Source organism: Mustelus asterias, chromosome 18 (assembly GCF_964213995.1).
Source record: "Mustelus asterias chromosome 18, sMusAst1.hap1.1, whole genome shotgun sequence".
NCBI lineage: Eukaryota > Metazoa > Chordata > Chondrichthyes > Carcharhiniformes > Triakidae > Mustelus > Mustelus asterias.
Window position 1 is genome coordinate 64,377,136 of NC_135818.1, and position 19,890 is coordinate 64,397,025.

The 19,890-nt window shown below is 44.0% G+C and overlaps 1 protein-coding gene across 4 annotated transcripts; it reads left to right on the forward strand.

Moving 5' to 3' along the window:
* The first annotated feature begins 554 nt into the window (after nucleotides 1-554).
* Nucleotides 555-16,177, forward strand: LOC144507227 (alpha-1-antitrypsin-like). 4 transcript variants are annotated; one of them, XM_078234174.1, is made up of 5 exons: nucleotides 555-694; nucleotides 7,325-7,963; nucleotides 11,887-12,160; nucleotides 12,302-12,452; nucleotides 14,383-16,177. In XM_078234174.1, the coding sequence occupies exons 2-5, from the start codon at nucleotides 7,330-7,332 to the stop codon at nucleotides 14,581-14,583; spliced, it is 1,260 nt and encodes a 419-aa protein (XP_078090300.1). In that variant the 5' UTR covers nucleotides 555-694; nucleotides 7,325-7,329; the 3' UTR covers nucleotides 14,584-16,177. The 4 variants fall into 4 exon arrangements, with proteins under 4 accessions (XP_078090300.1, XP_078090303.1, XP_078090301.1 ...); XM_078234177.1 differs by having other exon boundaries at nucleotides 7,325-7,753; XM_078234175.1 differs by having other exon boundaries at nucleotides 576-698.
* The last annotated feature ends 3,713 nt before the right edge of the window (nucleotides 16,178-19,890 follow it).

A 19,890-nucleotide genomic window follows, 5' to 3' on the forward strand; every position in this document is an offset into this window, starting at 1 on the left:
GGCCCCACAATCACAGAGAATCTGCATTCTCAGCACGTTTAAAATGAATGGGAACCAGTGCTGCCACCTCTTGTGGGTGGATTTATTGTATCAATGATTTCAGCCTGGCGTTGCAATGACGCATGCCACCAATCTGTAGCCTTTTACTTCGGGGCATCGCTTTGGATTCGGGTCGGGAATCGAAAAGTGCCAAGCCTCCCGCAGACTCTGTGGCTGCAGCGAACTCAAAAGGAATAGGATAACAATTTTTGAGAAGTGCCTCTTAAATATGGTGCCCAGTTACGACAGCAGAGTGAGTTCTTTCATTCTTGCTGGCAGTGGCGACGGGGCGTGAACGGCCAGAAAATTCCAGCCAATGTTTTTATGGAGTAATAGCCTTAATGGAGGTACAGACTCAGTGAGATCGGGTATTAAAGCTGAAAATTAGATCGCAAGTATTTTCCTATGAAGTAATTCATTTAAAGAACTTAAATAACCCAGTTAAACATTAACGAGTAGCAAATAAAATAATTTTGCAAACTGTGCTTGTGTGTCAAGCAAATAGCAATGCTGTTGACTTTCTGTGTGTGACCTCACGGACAAGCCACCAAGGTCTGTTTGACAATGTTTCAACATATTCGTATCTTCAAAAACAAAGGCAGAGAAAAGTAAATCACAAATTGCAGAGGGGGCTCGAGCGAAGATCAGCAAATAAGTGAGTCCAGAAACAATTGGTAAAGTGTTCAGGAAATCATTTTGCAGAATATCGAGGTGCAATTCCGTAAGGCAGGATAGTCGTTGATGAACAGTCTTATAATCAATACTGTCCGTTATGTTTTCTGATTGGATGTCGCCAAGACTAATTATACTTAAAATGAAGGTTATTTTCTATTCTTATTTTGTGCCATGGAATGATTATTTGAATCACTGAACACAGGGGCAAAAAAAAATCATTCACGGCAAATGTTCACATGTGAAATTAACGGAAACCATTTCGGGAAGTCCAGAATTTATGCCAATAGATGTATCTCTGCAGAATGGAGAATGGCATAATTCCATTACATCCTGCACCCGGCTACTACTTTAGCTGAATTTGTCCTGCACTCTGAGAGAAATGCAAGCCTTTATCCATCTGACAAAACAAGTTCAGGTTGCACTGGGTTTGAAGTCAGATCTTTGAACTCATCATTTTCATAGGTTTTTGTGATCTATGTTTATTTCGCAGCTCGTGGTGAATTCAGTAGGATTTAATTATATCCTGTTTGGAATGGAATGAGGTTTGGTTGCTGACTTATGTTCATAGGCAACACAAGTGGGAGAATTGGGTTTACAGCATTGTAGACCTTGCTCCAATCAGCGCTCTCCATGATCATGTAGTGCCAAATCATCATACCTAGCGGTCCAGATTTTACTGGAGTGGACCATCTCACAATGTACCCTGTTATTTGAGTTGTTCATGCATGTTTCAATTTTAAACTTTATGCCCACAAAGTTATTCAAATTGTGTACTGTGAAAGATGTGCAGGTCAGGTGGATCAGCCATGCTAAATTGCTCCTTAGTGTGGGGGGGGGGGGGGGGGGACTAGCAGGGTAAATATGTGGAGTTACGGGGAGAGGACCTGGGTGGATTGTTGTTGGTACAGGCTCATTGGGCCGAATGTCCTCTTCCTGCAATGTAAGGATTCTACGAGGGCAATAGAATATATGGCACTATGGTGAACAACATGAAAAAAAAGTGCCAATGCCCAGGGGGCACCTTGGCACTGCCCATCGGGCAAGGGCCAGTGCCAAGGGGGCGGGGCCTGATGGGGTGATCAGTGGGGAGTCCCGCTGCCACCTTGCTGAGGGATCATGGGGGGGGGAGCAGGGAGGCCAGCGATCGGGGCGGGCTGGGGGGTGTCAGCCGGGGACGGCGGTTGGGACTGAGGGGGTGTGTTATTGAGAAGGGGGTGATTGGAGGGGGGGAGGGCGAGATCTGAAGATTGCAGCGGGCCAGGAAGGGCGGGGGGGTGGGGGGGGGGGTCGGGGTCGGGGTCATGAGATAAAAGGTAGCAAGGTCAAATGGTTTTGGGAATGGTCGGGGGGCCAGCGATCGGGCCATGGGGGACCAGAGAGACGGCGTTGTGGGGATCATGGAGCTGGCCAGCAATCAGGAGAACATCTGGGGGGGGCCACTGTGCACCGGCACTGACAGTTCGGTGCATGCGCAGTAGCTCACTCAGCATGCTGATTTCAGCCTCTCCACTGGGAATACGCGCCCCCCCCTGAAATTTAATGATAGTCACGCTGGTGACCTCTGCAGTGCACAGAGTGTGGGAGATTCTTCTCAGAAATCCCACTGAAAAAAAACAGCGTGAATTACTCCAGTTTTCACGTGAATTCAATACTTAGAATTTTTGGGGGAGAATTCCGTCCGCTGTTTCTGTGAAGTTCATCGCACCAACAGCATAAATCATTCAAAAACTCAGATGATTTGCAATTCATGGGGCATTTCTTCCTTACAGCCAGTCATTGGTTGATTTGTGAGTTAGTAATGGAATGTGTTGTTCAGGGCACCATTATTCTTTTCAGTAGATGCTGACCCAATATATTTCCAAGGATAAGGATTTGTTCCAGTTAGCCTTTGAAGTGAATCCACTCTATAATTTCAATTTCTGCATCACCTGCCTATCAGTTCAACTCTAAGAATTCTACTTTCAACACTTCTGGGCCCAAGTAGCACCACATTGTAATGGATTGTTCTTTAGCCATCGGTTGTGCCATTCTCAATCAGCACCTATGCTGTCTACAGTATATTCTAATCATTTTTCCAGCAAATTGTGGGGTAAATTTCCTGCGGAAGGATTAGGGAGCTTTGTGGTGTTTTTCATCAAGATCACCATTACATAGAACATAGAACAGTACAGCACAGAACAGGCCCTTCGGCCCACGATGTTGTGCCGAGCTTTATCTGAAACCAAGATCAAGCTATCCCACTCCCTATCATCCTGGTGTGCTCCATGTGCCTATCCAATAACCGCTTAAATGTTCCTAAAGTGTCTGACTCCACTATCACTGCAGGCAGTCCATTCCACACCCCAACCATTCTCTGTGTAAAGAACCTACCTCTGATATCCTTCCTATATCTCCCACCATGAACCCTATCGTTATGCCCCCTTGTAATAGCTCCATCCAGCCGAGGAAATGGTCTTTGAACGTTCACTCTATCTATCCCCTTCATCATTTTATAAACCTCTATTAAGTCTCCCCTCAGCCTCCTCCACTCCAGAGAGAACAGCCCTAGCTCCCTCAACCTTTCCTCATAAGACCTACCCTCCAAACCAGGCAGCATCTTGGTAAATCTCCTCTGCACTCTTTCCAGCGCTTCCACATCCTTCTTATAGTGAGGTGACCAGAACTGCACACAATATTCCAAATGTGGTCTCACCAAGGTCCTGTACAGTTGCAGCATAACCCCAGGGCTCTTAAACTCCAACCCCCTGTTAATAAAAGCTAACACACTATAGGCCTTCTTCACAGCTCTATCCACTTGAGTGGCAACCTTTAGAGATCTGTGGATATGGACCCCAAGATCTCTCTGTTCCTCCACAGTTTTCAGAACCCTACCTTTGACCCTGTAATCCACATTTAAATTAGTCCTACCAAAATGAATCACCTCACATTTATCAGGGTTAAACTCCATTTGCAATTTTTCAGCCCAGCTTTGCATCCTATCTATGTCTCTTTGCAGCCTACAACAGCCCTCCACCTCATCCACTACTCCATCAATCTTGGTGTCATCAGCAAATTTACTGATCCACCCTTCAGCCCCCTCCTCTAAGTCATTAATAAAAATCACAAAGAGCAGAGGACCAAGCACTGATCCCTGTGGCACTCCGCTAGCAACCTGCCTCCAGTCCAAACATTTTCCATCACCTTCTGTCTTCGATCAGATAGCCAGTTACCTATCCAATCGGCCAACTTTCCCTCTATCCCACACCTCCTTACTTTCATCATAAGCCGACCATGGGGGGCCTTATCAAACGCCTTACTAAAATCCATGTATATGACATCAACTGCCCTACCTTCATCAACACACTTAGTTACCTCCTCAAAAAATTCAATCAAATTTGTGAGGCACGACTTGCCCTTCACGAATCCGTGCTGACTATCCCGGATTAATCCGCATCTTTCTAAATGGTCGTAAATCCCATCCCTAAGGACCTTTTCCATCAATTTACCAACCACCGAAGTAAGACTAACCGGCCTATAATTACCAGGGTCATTTCTATTCCCTTTCTTAAACAGAGGAACAACATTCGCCACTCTCCAGTCCTCTGGCACCATCCCCGTGGACAGTGAGGACTCAAAGATCAAAGCCAAAGGCTCTGCAATCTCATCCCTTGCCTCCCAAAGAATCCTAGGATATATTTCATCAGGCCCAGGGGACTTATCGACCTTCAGTTTATTCAAAACTGCCAGTACATCCTCCCTCCGAACATCTATTTCCTCCAGCCTATTAGCCTGTAACACCTTCTCTTCCTCAAAAACATGGCCCCTCTCCTTGGTGAACACTGAAGAAAAGTATTCATTCATCACCTCGCCTATCTCTACTGACTCCATACACAAGTTCCCACTACTGTCCTTGACCGGCCCTAACCTCACTCTGGTCATTCTTTTATTCCTCACATAAGAGTAAAAAGCCTTGGGGTTTTCCTTGATCCGACCCACCAAGGACTTCTCATGTCCCCTCCTAGCTCTCCTAAGCCCCTTTTTCAGCTCATTCCTTGCTAACTTGTAACCCTCAATCGAGCCATCTGAACCTTGTTTCCTCATCCCTACATAAGCTTCCCTCTTCCTTTTCACAAGACATTCCACCTCTTTCGTGAACCATGGTTCCCTCACTCGGCCATTTCCTCCCTGCCTGACAGGGACATACCTATCAAGGACACCCAGTATTTGTTCCTTGAAAAAGTTCCACTTTTCATTAGTATCTTTCCCTGACAGTTTCTGTTCCCATCTTATGCCCCCTAATTCTTGCCTGATCGCATTACATCAATGATTTTTCCATTACTCATGAGATAAAAGGTAGCAAGATCAAATGGTTTCGCAAGAGAATGCCAAAAGGCAGTAGTTGAAAGTCTGGCCGCTGATAGTGGAGTGAAGGGAGTAAGAACAAGAGGCAATCTACAGTCAGGGGAAGGGAGAACAGTGACCCAAGGGGTCCGTGCCGTTCAGAAAGAGTACACTATTGGAATAAATACAGTGACAGAATAACAGCATAACCAGAAGAGCACTGTGTCACAGAACTCTAGAGCGAGAGGCAGAGGAAGAAAATAGAATGATCAGCAGCACCAAAGTTAGCAGAAAGAACACAGAGATAGAGAAACACAATCATAGATTGGTGACTCTGACCAGGGCGATCTCAGCACTGCTATAAACAGGCCAGATAGGGTAGAGATGCTTGACCATGATGGAAAGGGTGATTATGACGTGGCAATGATCTTGGAGAGAAAGGGCAATTTAGACATGGGGTGATCATTGAAGAAAATGTCGCGAGAATGGACTTTTCAATAAGTAAGTGGTGAAAGGAATTTTGAAAGGGATGGGAACAAGAGGATAGGGGAAGGTTGATAGTGCTGACACGTGTTTTAAGGATGTACAATTACATGAAAATAAATATTTCTCAGAGTAATTAAACTTTTGTAAAATGAATTACTACAAAAACATTTTTTAGCTTTAATGAAATTATTATTCTCTCCCGCCTTCCTAGACTAAAATACTCACGCCTTGGCTGAGATTAATTTAGCAGAGACCAGTATCAAAATGTCATTCTGAAATGGCGCTGCATCCTTCCAGAGCTCTCCTGACAGTGTTCTTTTCAATCACCTAATGTTTGCTAACAACTGAGTTCTATTGCAGACAAATATTCAATATATCAACATTCTCAAATAATGCCTTCGGGTAAATGGAGAGAGATCCTGTGCCACAAATAGATGGTCATGTTCAACTAATACATCTTAGAAAAGCCTGGGCAAGCTGCTTGTACTTTCCAACCACTGAAATGCATCACTGTCTACAGGCTGATACCCAATTAAAGTTTTTACCCCCAAAAATTTCAAGCACATAACAGAACTGGCTTGCCTGCAGGAGGCAGAGAGTGGTTGTAGATGGGTCTTTTTCTGAATGGAGGTCAGTCACCGGTGGAGTGCCCCAGGGATCTGTTCTGGGACCCTTTCTGTTTTGTCATTTTCATAAATGACCTGGATGAGGAAGTGGAGGGATGGGTTGGTAAGTTTGCCGACACGAAGGTTGGTGGTGTTGTGGATAGTTTGGAGGGATGTCAGAAGTTACAGAGGGACATAGATAGGATGCAAGACTGGACGGAGAAGTGGCAGATGGACTTCAACCCGGATAAATGTGTAGTGGTCCATTTTGACAGGTCAAATGGGATGAAGGAGTACAACATCAAGGGTAAGACTCTTAGCAGTGTAGAGGATCAGAAGGACCTTGGGGTCCAGGTCCATAGGACTCTTAAATCGGCCTCGTAGGTAGAGGAGGTGGTTAAGAAGGCATATGGTGTGCTGGCCTTCATTAATCGAGGTATTGAGTTTAGGAGTCGGGAGATAATGATGCAGCTTTATAGGACCCTCATCAGACCCCACTTGGAGTACTGTGCTCAGTTCTGGTCGCCTCATTACAGGAGGGATGTGGAAATTATTGAAAGGGTGCAGAGAAGATTTACAAGGATGTTGCCTGGATTGGTTGGCATGCCTTATGAGGATAGGTTGAGGGAGCTCGGTCTTTTCTCCTTCGAGAGACGAAGGATGAGAGGTGACCTGATAGAGATGTACAAGATGTTGAGAGGTATAGATCGGGTGGATTCTAGGAGGCTTTTTCCCAGGGCTGAAATGGCTGCTACGAGAGGACACAGGTTTAAGGTGCTGGGGAGTAGGTACAGAGGAGATGTCAGGGGTAAGTTTTTCACTCAGAGGGTGGTGGGTGAGTGGAATCGGCTGCTGTCAGTGGTGATGGAGGCAAACTCGATAGGGTCTTTTAAGAGACTTCTGGATGAGTACATGGAACTTAATAGGATTGAGGGTTATAGGTAAGCCTATATATAAGCCTAGGTAGGTAGGGACATGACTGGCGCAACTTGTGGGCCGAAGGACCTGTGTGTGCTGTATTTTTTCTATGTTCTATGTTCTATTAGCTCTTTGACCAAGCTTCTCGCCATCTGATTGAATCTCTCCTTCTGTGGCTCAGTGTCATACTTTGTTTATAATGCTCCTGTAAAGGGCTTACTGATATTCCTTTATGTTAAGGTACTGTATACTTATGAGCTGTTGCTGTACTCTATTGGCAGGGACCATGCTGCTCCCAGTAATCTTGCTGTTAATCATCTCCTCATTCACTGGAGAAATTTGTGCGGTGAAGAAGAAACGTCATGACCATCTTCAACAAGTCCTTCAAAGTCATGAGCAGGAATCTGATATGGCAATGGTTTCTTCTGCAAATGCTGACTTTGCTTTTGACCTCTACAAAGAAATTGCTAACCACAGCAGCTCCAACATTTTCTTCTCCCCTCTGAGTATCTCCACCGCTTTGGCCATGCTATCCCTGGGTACCAGATCTGCCACTCGTGAGCAGCTTCTCCACGGACTTCACTTCAATAATATGACAGAGGAACGAACAGCAAAAATGAACAGAGGCTACAAGCAACTTCTACAGGCTCTAATGGCAGAACGCAATGAGCTTCAGCTATCTACAGGAAACTCCCTTCATATTCAAAAAGGTTTCGATGTGTTGCCAAACTTCCTAAATAAGACCAAGAAGTTTTACAATGCGGAGGTGTTCCCTTTAGATTTTAAACTGGATCCCGAAAATGCCAAGCAACAAGTGAATGATTACGTGAAAAAGATGACAAAAGGAAAAATTAAAAAAATGTTTTCCACAATTGACCCTGAAACTAAACTAATGCTTATTAACTACGTCTTTTTTAAAGGTAAATCCATTTTTGCCATTGAATGTTTTGTACGTTATACATCCATTATTATAAAGAGTGTTATAATTCAAGTCGGAAACTCCAAAGTGTTTTATGAAGCCCACCTGGATCATTACTTTTGCAATTTGAAATTGGCTAGGGGAAGCATGAGCTGCTTCACTTCAGGTATGATTCAAATGAGCCACTAGGTAGTTTTTTTACCAAACAAAGTTTATTTAAGAATACAGTTAATATGTATAGAAAGAAAATTAGCAATAAATTTTACCAATTACAAACAAGAAAAAAAAACCTTGACATTGTGTCAACCTTAACAGCTTAGTCAGCTAAGAAACCGGGTGCTCCGGTTTCCTCCCACAGTCCAAAGATGAGCGGGTTAGGTTGATTGGCCATGCTAAAAATTGCCCTTAGTGTCCTGAGATGCGTAGGTTAGAGGGATTAGTGGGTAAATATGTAGGGATATGGGTGTAGGGCCTGGGTGGGATTGTGGTCTGTGCAGACTCGATGGGCCGAAAAGCCTCTTTCTGTACTGTAGGGTATCTATGATTCTATGATTCTATGCTGAAAAGCTCAGAATCTGGTGAGCAGAGACGTTTGAGTAATTAATCGCAGAATAGGAGAATACAGATACTTACATCTTAGAAACAAATAACAAGATGTTACCAGAATCAAGTTAGAGAGCAGGGAATTAATGGACATTGCACACAAATATTGTTCAATCTCAATTTTAAAATCATGTATTCTGCTTTTATGTTGACATTATATTTTGATTTAATATTAATATTTATGCTTGGAAAAACAGATGCCATTTTGGGAAGCAGAGAAGTAGAGTTGGTTCGAACATAGAACTCTGCAGTACAGACAGAGGAGCTGGGTGTTACAGTGTGGCACACTGCTGGGTCATTGTAATTACAGTGGACCAAGATTACATGGCTGATTTTTTTAATATGTTGGATTGGAAATCATAATGTAAAAGCAGGAAGTAAAGTTTTGCAGATATAAGATTTTGCACACACCCTTGTGTTGCTAACACTGTAATAGTAATCAAAACACTTGCTCTTTTATACTCTCCTCATTCATACTCTCCCACTGCCCAAGGATGGCACTGTCATGTCTCAATGTTACAAGAAAACTAGTTATTGCTGCTAGCTCCATTGCTGTTTAGTGTGGTGCAGCACAATGTAACCTGTGGGTTCTGAGGGCAAATGTTGCAGTATTAGGAGACTTAGGAAACTTAGGGGTGATCTTATAGAGGTCTATAAAATAATGAGGGGCACAGATCAGTTAGATAATCAACATCGTTTCCCAAAGGTAGGGGAGTCTAAAACTAGAGGGCATAGGTTTAAGGTGAGAGGGGAGAGATACAAAAGGTCCAGAGGTGCAATTTTTTCACACAGAGGGTGGTGAGTGTCCGGAACAAGCTGCCAAAGGTAGTAGCAGAGGTGGGTACAATTTTGCCTTTTAAAAAGCATTTAGACAGTTACATGGGTAAGATGGGTATAGAGGGATATGGGCCAAATGCGGGCAATTGGGACTAGCTGAGTGATGTGCGATTAATTCACTCGGGAGGCTAGATTGTACCCGGGAAATAAAGGCTTTTATTACTGACAAGAATGGAGCACACTATATACAATACAATCCCAGACTAAAGGGTCTCCAGGCAGTGCAGTGACGTTTATACTTCCCCTGGTAGGCGGAGCCAACTGGAGTGTACCACAGAACAATATCAACAGGTAGAACAGCCCAACCCTAACACCAACAGTAATTACAGTAACATATCTACAAACCCCATAGTGCTGACCATCCATGGCTCAGCACTCATAATGGTAACCAACTATGGTTCACCACACTGAGTGGTTAAAAAAAAAGGGCGGCATGGACAAGTTGGGCCAAAGGGCCTGTTTCCATGCTGTAAACCTCGATGACTCTATTAAAACTATTGGCAGATACGAAATATTCGAGGGCCATGAAACACTTGATACCACATTCAATTTGCCTGTTGTTTATTTTGACATTTGTTGCTCTAAGTGCTTCTGGGAAGAATCCCATGTATTGTAGAAATCATAAAATCATGGAATAGTATAGCACAGGTGGAAACCATTCAATCTATCAAGCCTGTACTAGCTTTTTCAAAGAGGAATCCAGTTAGTTCCAATCCCCCACTCTTCCCCATATTCCCACGTTTTTTTCTTCAAATTCTATCCTTTTGAAAGCTACCCTTAAATCACTTTCCACCAGCTTATCATTCCAAATTCTAACCACTTGCTGCATTGAAAAGTTTGTTTTTCCTGATGGCATCTCTAATTCCTTTGTCAATCGCCTTTAGTTTGTGCCATTCAATCACTGGAATCATTTTGTTTGCATTTACTCTATCTAAACCATGGATGTCTTCAAACCCCTCTATCAAATCTTCTCTTCCTCTGTTCTCAGGAGAACAACCTAAGCTTCTCCAGTCTTCCCACACAGCCGTAATCTCTCATTCCTGGAATCGTTCAAATTTCTCTAAATATTTTCTCCTCTCCCAATTCCTCTGGTGAAGCAATTCTGGAATTGAATCATCAAGTTTGCTCTTCCGTGACCTCATTACCTTTACTGTGCTGTATTATTCCTTGCAGAATAAAGACTCCCCTGCTTTTCCTGTGCTAATGTTGGGCAAAACATTTGTCTGTAACATTTGTTACAAAGAATAATTGTTTAGAAGGAATTTTACCAACAACTGAAGAGCTTTCTGCCATTCTAATAACATCTGTAAGTCCAAAGGATTCCATCACATCTATAGCTGCTCTATTTAAACAGTCAGGGCCCAGGAGAAGGATCCTTAGTCGATGCGAATAGGCAACTCCAAGAATTGAAAACTGCAACATTTACATTGTAACGCTGCTGAAATCAACTGTTGACAGCATCATGCCAAAGGGCTGAAATTCCCTAGTTCCTGCTGCACAACTGGAAGGTTTGGGGAGCAGGAGTCCCTGCTATCTTATCCTGAGGTAGGCAGTTCATCTCAAAGGGACAGAGCCATTAGCATCTTTGGGGCCAGTGCATTGTGCCTGTAAGGATGCGCACCAGAGTCCAACCCAGTGGAGGCTGGGACTATCAGAGATGTCCAAGGTGAGGAAGGCCCACGTAGGGCCTCACAGTACAATAGCCACACAATTCTTCAGCTGTTATCCCTGTAGAATGGAAGATCCACCTCCCCCCATCACCAGCACCACCTCTTGAAGAGGGTTTATCTTTTGTAGCTTTTACCCCTAGTGAAAGACAGAGGCTCTCAACAGACATGGGGTCCAATGGGCAATCAAATGATGGAATCTCCTCAGAAAATGCTGGAGCGCCCCAGATTTATCCCCTTTGGAGTTGAGATGGCTCGCAGAAAATAATCCATAACCTACCTCGATGGAATTTCTTTTCCAAGGAACAAAATCCTATTGGAACCACATTCTGCTCTATTTTCCATCACTAATAGGTTTCACTGGAGATGGATTAATAGTCAGTGTAGAATCTCAGGCTGCAAATGTGTTATCAATAAGTGCAACAATAAGCTCATATATGCTTCCCACTCATCATTACTCTTTCAGAATCAATTTGTCAGAATTAACTACTGGTGTTTTAATAACTTTGAAGGTAATTCGTTGCGGCTTCAAGTTATAAAGGGTTTATTACCAACAATATCTATGTACAAACAAAGATCTGACAGAATTGTAATACACATCTGCTCTCTGCTCCTCCCTGGCTCTAACTGAGGTTTCTCCCCAGCCCAGGATGGGCACTTTTGCCCCCGATTTGCTTGGCTTCCTGCATTGCCTCTCCATAGGGTCCGGCCTGATCATGTGGCCCTCAGGGATTGCTCCCTTAAGGCGGGGGGGGGGGGGGGGGGGGGACACCACCACAGCTGGGTTACCAAACTCTGTCAAATTTCTGTCTGACAGGAAACTGGAAGGAGCCATTTGATCCAACTGTGACTCGTGAAGCATTCTTCAATGTGGACAAAACCACAAAAGTAAAAGTTCAAATGATGTTCCAAAATGACTGGTTCAGTGAGATATCTGACTTCCATCTTTCCAGTAATGTAATTAAACTTCCTTATGTTGGAAATGCATCAATGATCGCCATCTTGCCTGCGGAAGGAAAACTAGAAGACGTGGAACAAAATCTTTCCCGAGAAAAATTTGAAGAGTGGCTCCAACGACTTGGCCACAGAAGGTAACTAAAATCTCACTCCAAACAGTCAGGTTAAATATCTGAAGATTTTATTCTTAAATTGATATTACCAGTACAAGTGTTAATGGTTTGAAATGTATCTTTGCTTGCTTTCTCCCTTGTGTTCAATAATCTATTTAGCAGGCGACGATTTTTCCTCTCCTTTCCAAAACTGTCATTGTCAGTGTCATGCGAACTGAAAAATATCCTAAAGGAAATGGGAGTGAGAGATCTATTTACAGACGATGCTGACCTATTTGGAATAAGTACAAATACAAGTCTGAAAGTTTCACAGGTGAGTTCATTAAGATGTAGAACATTTTCTTCCATTCTTGCACTTGCACATTTGGGACGTACGTACGTGTATATTAACGAGAATGACAATAAGCACACTACTTCTCAGCATCTATTTCTGTTAACTAACTGAAATCAACCTGCCTAATGTACATGGCATTTTGCAGATGGCTCGTGAGCCAGGAAAAGGTGGTGGAGATTCTTTGTTAATTAAGGATGACATTAGTACAATGATGAGAGATAACCGTAGTTCTGAAAATCAAGTGGTAGGGGACTATCTTACTGGCTCGTCACACCGGTCGATTGGCATGGTGAGCTGATAGGGTCAGGCAAGAGGCGATAAATCAGGTTTGTGCCCGGTTTCTTGCCTCTTGCGATATTGCCGACCCAGTTCTATCGGCGTAATCTGGGCGCGAGGCTGATTTAAATATTTATAACATTATTTAAGTATCATTAGTGAGTCCAGGACACAATTGTCTGGGCTCACTTGCCTTAACGACCTTGCCAGTAGAGGTCCCCAACAATGGGGATTAGATGTGATGGCCTCGCCGGGGGGAGCAGAGGCCATTGAGACCCTTGTGGTGGCCAGGGGCAAGGGCAGCATGGGACTGCCAGCCTGACACCCTAGTAGTGACAGTCTGATACCCTGTCACTGCTCTTTGGGAACCCTAGCACTGCCAACCTGGCACCCTGGCAGTGCCCACTAGGCATTGGGCAGTGCCAATGGGTGGGGCCTACAGGGAGGGGAGGGACGGGGCCTGAAGATGGTGGGCCCATGACAGGGAGGCGGGGTGTGGGGAGCTTCATAGGGGAGGAAACTCTGCATCGGGGATTGTTGGGGCGGTGACCAACTGGGGACGGAATGGGGGCGGTGATTGGCCAGGGAGGAATGGGGGGTGGCCAGCAGAGCAGGGGCCGCAATCGGGGGGGCAAGGGGGGTTAGTCCGATGTCCATGTGGGGGTGAGAGGAGGTCTCCCGGTTCACCGGCAGATCAGGGCACCCTGTGGAATGGTGCCGGAGTGCTCTGAAGCTGGTTTCACCAGTTTATGTAAGCTCCGTCCCATCCCCGTAAGGTTCCCTGCTGTCAAAAAACGTGTTTTTAGTGTTTTTAGTGTTGTTAAACTTCTTACTGTGTTTACCCCAGTCCAACGCCGGCATCTCCACGTCAAAAAACGTGACAGAGCACTGGAAGATTGCAGGGCCAAGCTCGCCGAAAAGACCGGCGCAGAGGACTCCCGTTTTATCAATGTTATGACACTTCAGCCCAAATATTACGGCCGTTCCCGCCGGTGGAATTTTCCCAACCCAGCGAAGTGAACAGAGATTTGGTTGGGCGCCAAATTCTCCCACCTCTCTGCCACGGGAGTGTGGCGTGAACAGCCAGTAAGATCGGGCCCTTAGAATATTTGGGGGAAAAGTCTGCCTAAGATCCTGAGGGGACTTGAAAGGATCAATGTGGAAAGGGCGTTTCCTCTGTGGGAGAATCCGGAACCAGAGGTCACTGTTTCAAAATAAGGGGTTACCCATTTAATTCAGAGATGAGGAGAATTATTTTCTCTCATTGTGTCAAGAGTCTTTGGGATTCTCTCTCTCTAAGCAAGGGGGATGCTGGGAATGCGGAGCTGAGGTTGCCATCAGCAACCATAATCCTACTGAATGGTGGGGCTGGTTTGAGGGCCCATATGCCCTACTCCTCCTTTTAATTTTTATGTTTGTACTTCCCAGTAATACATGTGGAATCTACAGGGCTACGGAAAGAGAACAGAGAGATCAGTTTAGGTTGCAAGTTGAGATGAAAGGCTCACTCTGTTAAGTGTTATAGCTTTAAAATGCTGGTTTACAATATAACAATCGTATCGAACCTTTTCAATGACCATCATTTACAGTGCATCTGTAGCTCAACATTTCTTTTCCTCTCCTGTTTCACAAGGTGACTCATAAGGCAGTGCTGGACATTGATGAAAAATCTACAGAGGCGGCTGCAAGCACTGGAATAAAAATAACCCCAATGTCACTGCCACCTTCAATCACATTTAACAAACCATTCCTTTTGATCATCTATGAGGAAAACAGAAACAACATACTCTTTCTTGGAAGAATAAAAGATCCATCCAAGAAATCTTCTCCATGAATTTCACCTACACAGTGAAAAAAATCAAAATACACGTCAATTCTAAGGCTGAGAATGACAGACATATGTAATCAACCCAATATTACAATACATCGCCATCGCAATTATTTCTTTTTTTCCCCCAGGAATAGGTCAAAATACACAACAGATCCATCAGCATCTGCAAAGAGGATATACAAGTTAACATGTCAGCTGTAATCCTTCGTCACTGAAAACTGAAAGCCAGGCAAACATTTTAGTATGGCTGGGGGATAGTGGCATTGAGGTAATGTCACTGGACTAGTAATCCAGAGTCCCAGGCTAATGCTCTAAGGCAAGGGTTCGAATCCCACCACAGCAGCTGGTGGAGTTTAAATTCAATTAATAAATTCTGGAATATAAAGCTAGTCTGCCTATTTATGACCAATGAAAATATCATTGATTTGGGTAAAACTGGTTTAGTAATGCCTTTAGGGAAGGAAATTTGCCATCCCCGGCTGGTATGGCCTATATGTGTCTCAAGATCCACAGCAACGTGGTTGGCTCTTAACTGCCCTTTACGATTGCCTGGCAGGTTACACAGTTCAAGGGCAATTAGGGATGGCCAACAAATGCTGGCCTTGTCGAGGGACGCACACAGCCTATGGAAAAAAAGGGGTGAACAATTGATCCTCCTCCAATCACAAAGTTAACAAGCAATCTGCTCAGCAGAAAAAAAGCTAGGTGCTTTCGAAAATGAATTCTGAGTGAGGATCAGTTAGTACATCGAACCTGTTCTTTATGTCACTTGGGGCATCTGGACACCAACATGCCTCTCTCCCCATCACACAAACACAGGCAATAAAGTGCAAGGTCAACATAGAGAAAGGGAATCCGAGGAAGTTTCCCTAGGAAATTATGGAAAGGATCAGACAAGAAAAACATGCAAGAATATTGGGGAAATGGGAAGAAAAGAACAAACTGTGCAGATGTGTGGTGTGGGACCAGAAATGCAGAGCTAGTTTGCTGATCACAAAAGGATTACAACAGACCAAGGTAAACACACCAACTTTATACCCTATTATGGCAGTCTACACTCAAAAGGACAAGTTATCACCCTCTCCCAGAATGTCACATCCTCTAAAATTAACTTTCAGATCAGAGGCTACAAAACGTTCAGGAAAATAAGATACTGCTCCTTTGCAGTTTTTTTTTCCCGCTCCTTATTTTCTGTTATACTGATCAACAGAAATTAGGTTAATTAGTACATCGAAATAAATTCTTGAAGCACAATTATCTGTTAATTCTGTCGTGTAAAACAGACTGCACGCATGTGTATTTCTTCATTGTCCGTATACAAGCCACAGTGAAATTTGAAGCATTTAGAACAGCAGTTGATGCTTACGAGGAAGACGTGGTATGATCCATCTTCCGCTCTGAAGATGGGTCACACGGACTCGAAACATTAACTCTGTTTCTCTCTCGACAGATGCTGTCAGACCTGCTGAGTTTTTGGAGATTTTTCTGTTGCTTTTTATTATAGTATGATCCGTTACTGAATCAAGCAATATTTCAATATTTATCAGCCACAAATAATGTTTTATCGGAGTTCAATAAATTAAACGGTCTTTATTCACACTGCCTTCCATATGCTTTGATAAAGTTCCTACTATTTCTGTCATCTACAGTATCTTCTGCTGAACAAAAATATTGAAAGTTAAGCAAATGCGAAGAGGAAAACCTGCATTTATATGGAGCCCCTCATGAACCTTGAGGTTTTTTAAAGTGCTTTACAACCAATGAAGTACATTCGAAATAGAAACATACTGTTCATAGACTACATAGGGAGAAGGAAAGGAGAGGGTGCAGAATATAATGTTACAGTCACAGATAGGGTGGAAGAGAAAGATCAGCTTAATATATGATAGGTTCACTCAAGTCTGTTGGTACGTGTTTTCAGACTTTTTTATTTTTTCCTGGCAGAAGAAGGTGGAAGAGAGTAAATCCGGGGTACGTGGGGTCCTTGATTATGCTGGCTGCTTTCCCGAGGCAGCAGGAAGTATAGACAGAGTCAGTGGATGGGAGGCTGGTTTGCGTGATGCACTAGGCTACGTTCACAACCCTTTGTAGTTTCTTGCAGTCTTGGTTAGCGCAGGAGCCATACCAAGCTGTGATACATCCAGACAGGATGCTTTCTATGGTGCATCTGTAAACATTGGTGAGAGTTGTAGTGGATATGCTGAATTTCCGTAGCCTCCTGAGAAAGTAGAGGCATTGGTGGGCTTTCTTAACTATATCATCGGCAAGGAGGGACCAGGACAGATTGTTGGTGATCTGAACACCTAGAAACTTGAAGTTCTCGACCATCTCCACTTCATCACCATTGATGTAGACAGGGGCATGTCCTCCACTACACTTCCTGAAGTCAATAGTAGCTCCTTTGTTTTACTGACATTGAGGGAATGATTATTGTTGTTGCACCATTTCACTAGGTTCTCTATCTCTTTCCTGTGCTCCATCTCATCAGTGTTTGAGATCTGACCAACTAAAGCGGGGAGTTGGAGGGGTATTTGGCCACAAATCTTTTTTGGCTAAAAACAAATTATTGCAGATGCTGGAATCTGAAATCTTGGCTGGCTCGCTGCTGCCGCCGACTGGAAGTGGAATTCTGCTGTTGTCTGGGACTGGGATTCTGCAGCCTGTCTGTCTGCTGACTGGGATTCTGCAGCCTGTCTGTCTGCTGGCTGGGACTGGGATTCTGCAGTCTATCTGCTGTTGTCTGGATCTACTGGGTCTGGGATTCTGCTACTGTTCGGGACTTGGATCCTGCAGATTGTCTGCTGGCTGTGACTGGGATTTTGCAGGTTGTCTGGGGCTGGGATTCTGCTGCTGGATGGGACTGGGACTCTGCAGGCTGTCTGGTGTCTGGGCCTGGGATTCTACAGGCTGTCTACTGTCTGGGACTGGGATTCTGCAGGCTGTCTGCTGTCTGGGACTGGGTTGCAGAGGATAGTGCAGATGAATGCATGGCTTAAGAGTTGGTGCAGGGGGGAGGATTTTAGATTCCTGGATCACTGGGACCATTTCTGGGGAAGGTGGGACCTACACAAGTAGGACGGTCTACATCTGAACCAGAACAGGACTAAAATCCTTGCGGGCCATTTTGCCAGTGCTGTTGGGAGGAGTTTAAACTAATTTGGCAGGGGGAGGGGACACAGACTGTTAGCTGAATAAGAGGAAACAGAATCATACAGCAAAACAAACAAATCAGAGGGAATACAGCTGTATTAAGTTTCAAGGGAGTAAGGCCAGGTTGGATGGCCTTTACTTTAAAGCCAGGATATTGCAGGTAAAACAGATGATTTGAGGGCAATGATTGACACGTGCAAGTGTGATATAGTAGCCATCACAGAGACATGGTTGAAGGAAGGACACAATTCCGATATATAAAATCTTCAATTGAGACAGGGGAGGAGGTAAAAGAAGAAGAGGTATTGCATTATTAGTTAAGGAGTCAGTTCTGCAGTAAGGAGAGATGGTATTTTGGAGGGGGCATCAAATTAAGCTTTGTGGGTAGGGCTTAGGAATAAAAAAGGGACAGCCATATTGTTAGGGGCTTATTATAGACCCCCAGATAGTCAGAGGGATATTGAGGGGCAAATATGTGCTCAATTTGAGGAGAGGTGTATAAACAATAAAAATAGGATTATTATTTCAGGTGATTTCAACTTTCCCAACATTCACTGGGAAATGCATAATGTTAAGGGCTTGGATGGAATAGATTTCTTGTAATGTGCACAGGAGAACTTTTTAAATCAATATGTGGAGGGTTGAACAAGGGAGGGAGCTGTGCTGGACCTAATTCTGGGGAATGAAGCTGGACAGGTGGTTGAGGTGATGGCGGGGGAGCATTTTAGTGATAGCGATCACAACATGGTAAGCTTGTTATGGACAAGGCAATAGACAAGATGCAGAAAAAATATTTTGGATTGGGGGAGAGCGGATTTTAGTAAAATAAGGCAGAATCTGGCCAAGGTGGACTGGGAACAGCTACAAATGGGAAAATCCACAGAAGAGCAGAGGGGGGCATTCAAAAAGGAAATGGGGAGGGTGTAAGCCCAGTATGTTCCCTCTAAGGTTACCAGGTAGGAATAACAAGCTCAAAGAACCACTGATGACCAGAGATATTTAGGTTCTAATGAGAAGGAAAAGAAAGGCTTTTGAAAAGTACAAGGGCAGAAAATCAGTGGAGGCATTAGTGAGGTATAGAAAGTGCAGGGTGGATCTTAAGAAAGCAATTAGGAATACAAAGAGGGGACATGAGAAAGCTCTGACTGGTAAAAGTAGGGAAAATCCCAAGGTAGTCTATAAGCATATCAATGGGAAGAGGATAACCAGAGAAAGAGTAGAGCCCATTGGGGACCAAGGGGGCAATCTGTGGGTGGAACCAGAGGACATTGATAGAGTGTTGAATGAATACTTCACATCCATCTTCAACTAAGAGAATGAGGACAAAGGTATGGAATTCAGGGGGAGAGACTGTGAGGCTCTTGAGCAAATTGATGTAGGAAAGGACAAGGTTTTGGAGGTGTTGGCAGCCTTAAAAGTGGATAAATCTCCAGGTCCTGATGAATTGTGTCCTAGGCTGCTGTGGGAGGCAAGGGAGGAGATTGCAAGGGCTCTGACCCAAATTTACAATTCGTCTCTGGCCATGGGTGAGGTGCCAGATGACTGGAGAACAGCTAATGTGGTTCTGCTATTTTAGAAGGGTTGTAGAGATAAACCAGGGAACTATAGACCAGTGAGTTACACGTCAGTGGTACGGAAACTATTAGAGAAACTTCTGAAGGAGAACATTTATCTCCACTTGGAGATGCAAAGCTTTATCAGGGATAGTCAGCATGGCTTTGGCAGAGGGAGGTCATGCCTAACAAATTTGATTGAATTTTTTGAGGAGGTGACCAGGTGTGTAGACACGGTAGTGCAGTCGGTGTAGTTTATATGGATTTCAGCAAAGTCTTTGACAAAGTTCCACATGGGAGTCTTGTAAAGAAGATAAATTCACATGGGATGCAGGGTAATTTGATAAAGTGAATTCAAAATTGGCTCACTAGTAGAAGACAGAATGTGATGATAGAAGGCTGTTTTAGTGACTGGAAGCCAGTGTTCAGTGGCGTACCACAGGGATCTGTGTTGGGCACCCTATTATTCATCATTTATATAAGTGACATTGATGACTATGTAGGGGGTAGAATTAGTAAATTTGCGGATGACACAAAGATTGCTCGGATGGTTAACAGTGAGGCGGAGTGTCTTTGGCTACAAAACGATATAGACGGAATGGTCAAA

Bases quoted from the DNA above. Each gene is read 5' to 3' on its own strand.
- LOC144507227 (XM_078234174.1), top strand. From the start codon at position 7,330: ATGCTGCTCCCAGTAATCTTGCTGTTAATCATCTCCTCATTCACTGGA. The intron at 7,964-11,886 runs GTAAATCCATTT...TCTGTCTGACAG, and splicing joins TAACTACGTCTTTTTTAAAG to GAAACTGGAAGGAGCCATTT. The intron at 12,161-12,301 runs GTAACTAAAATC...TCTATTTAGCAG, and splicing joins CAACGACTTGGCCACAGAAG to GCGACGATTTTTCCTCTCCT.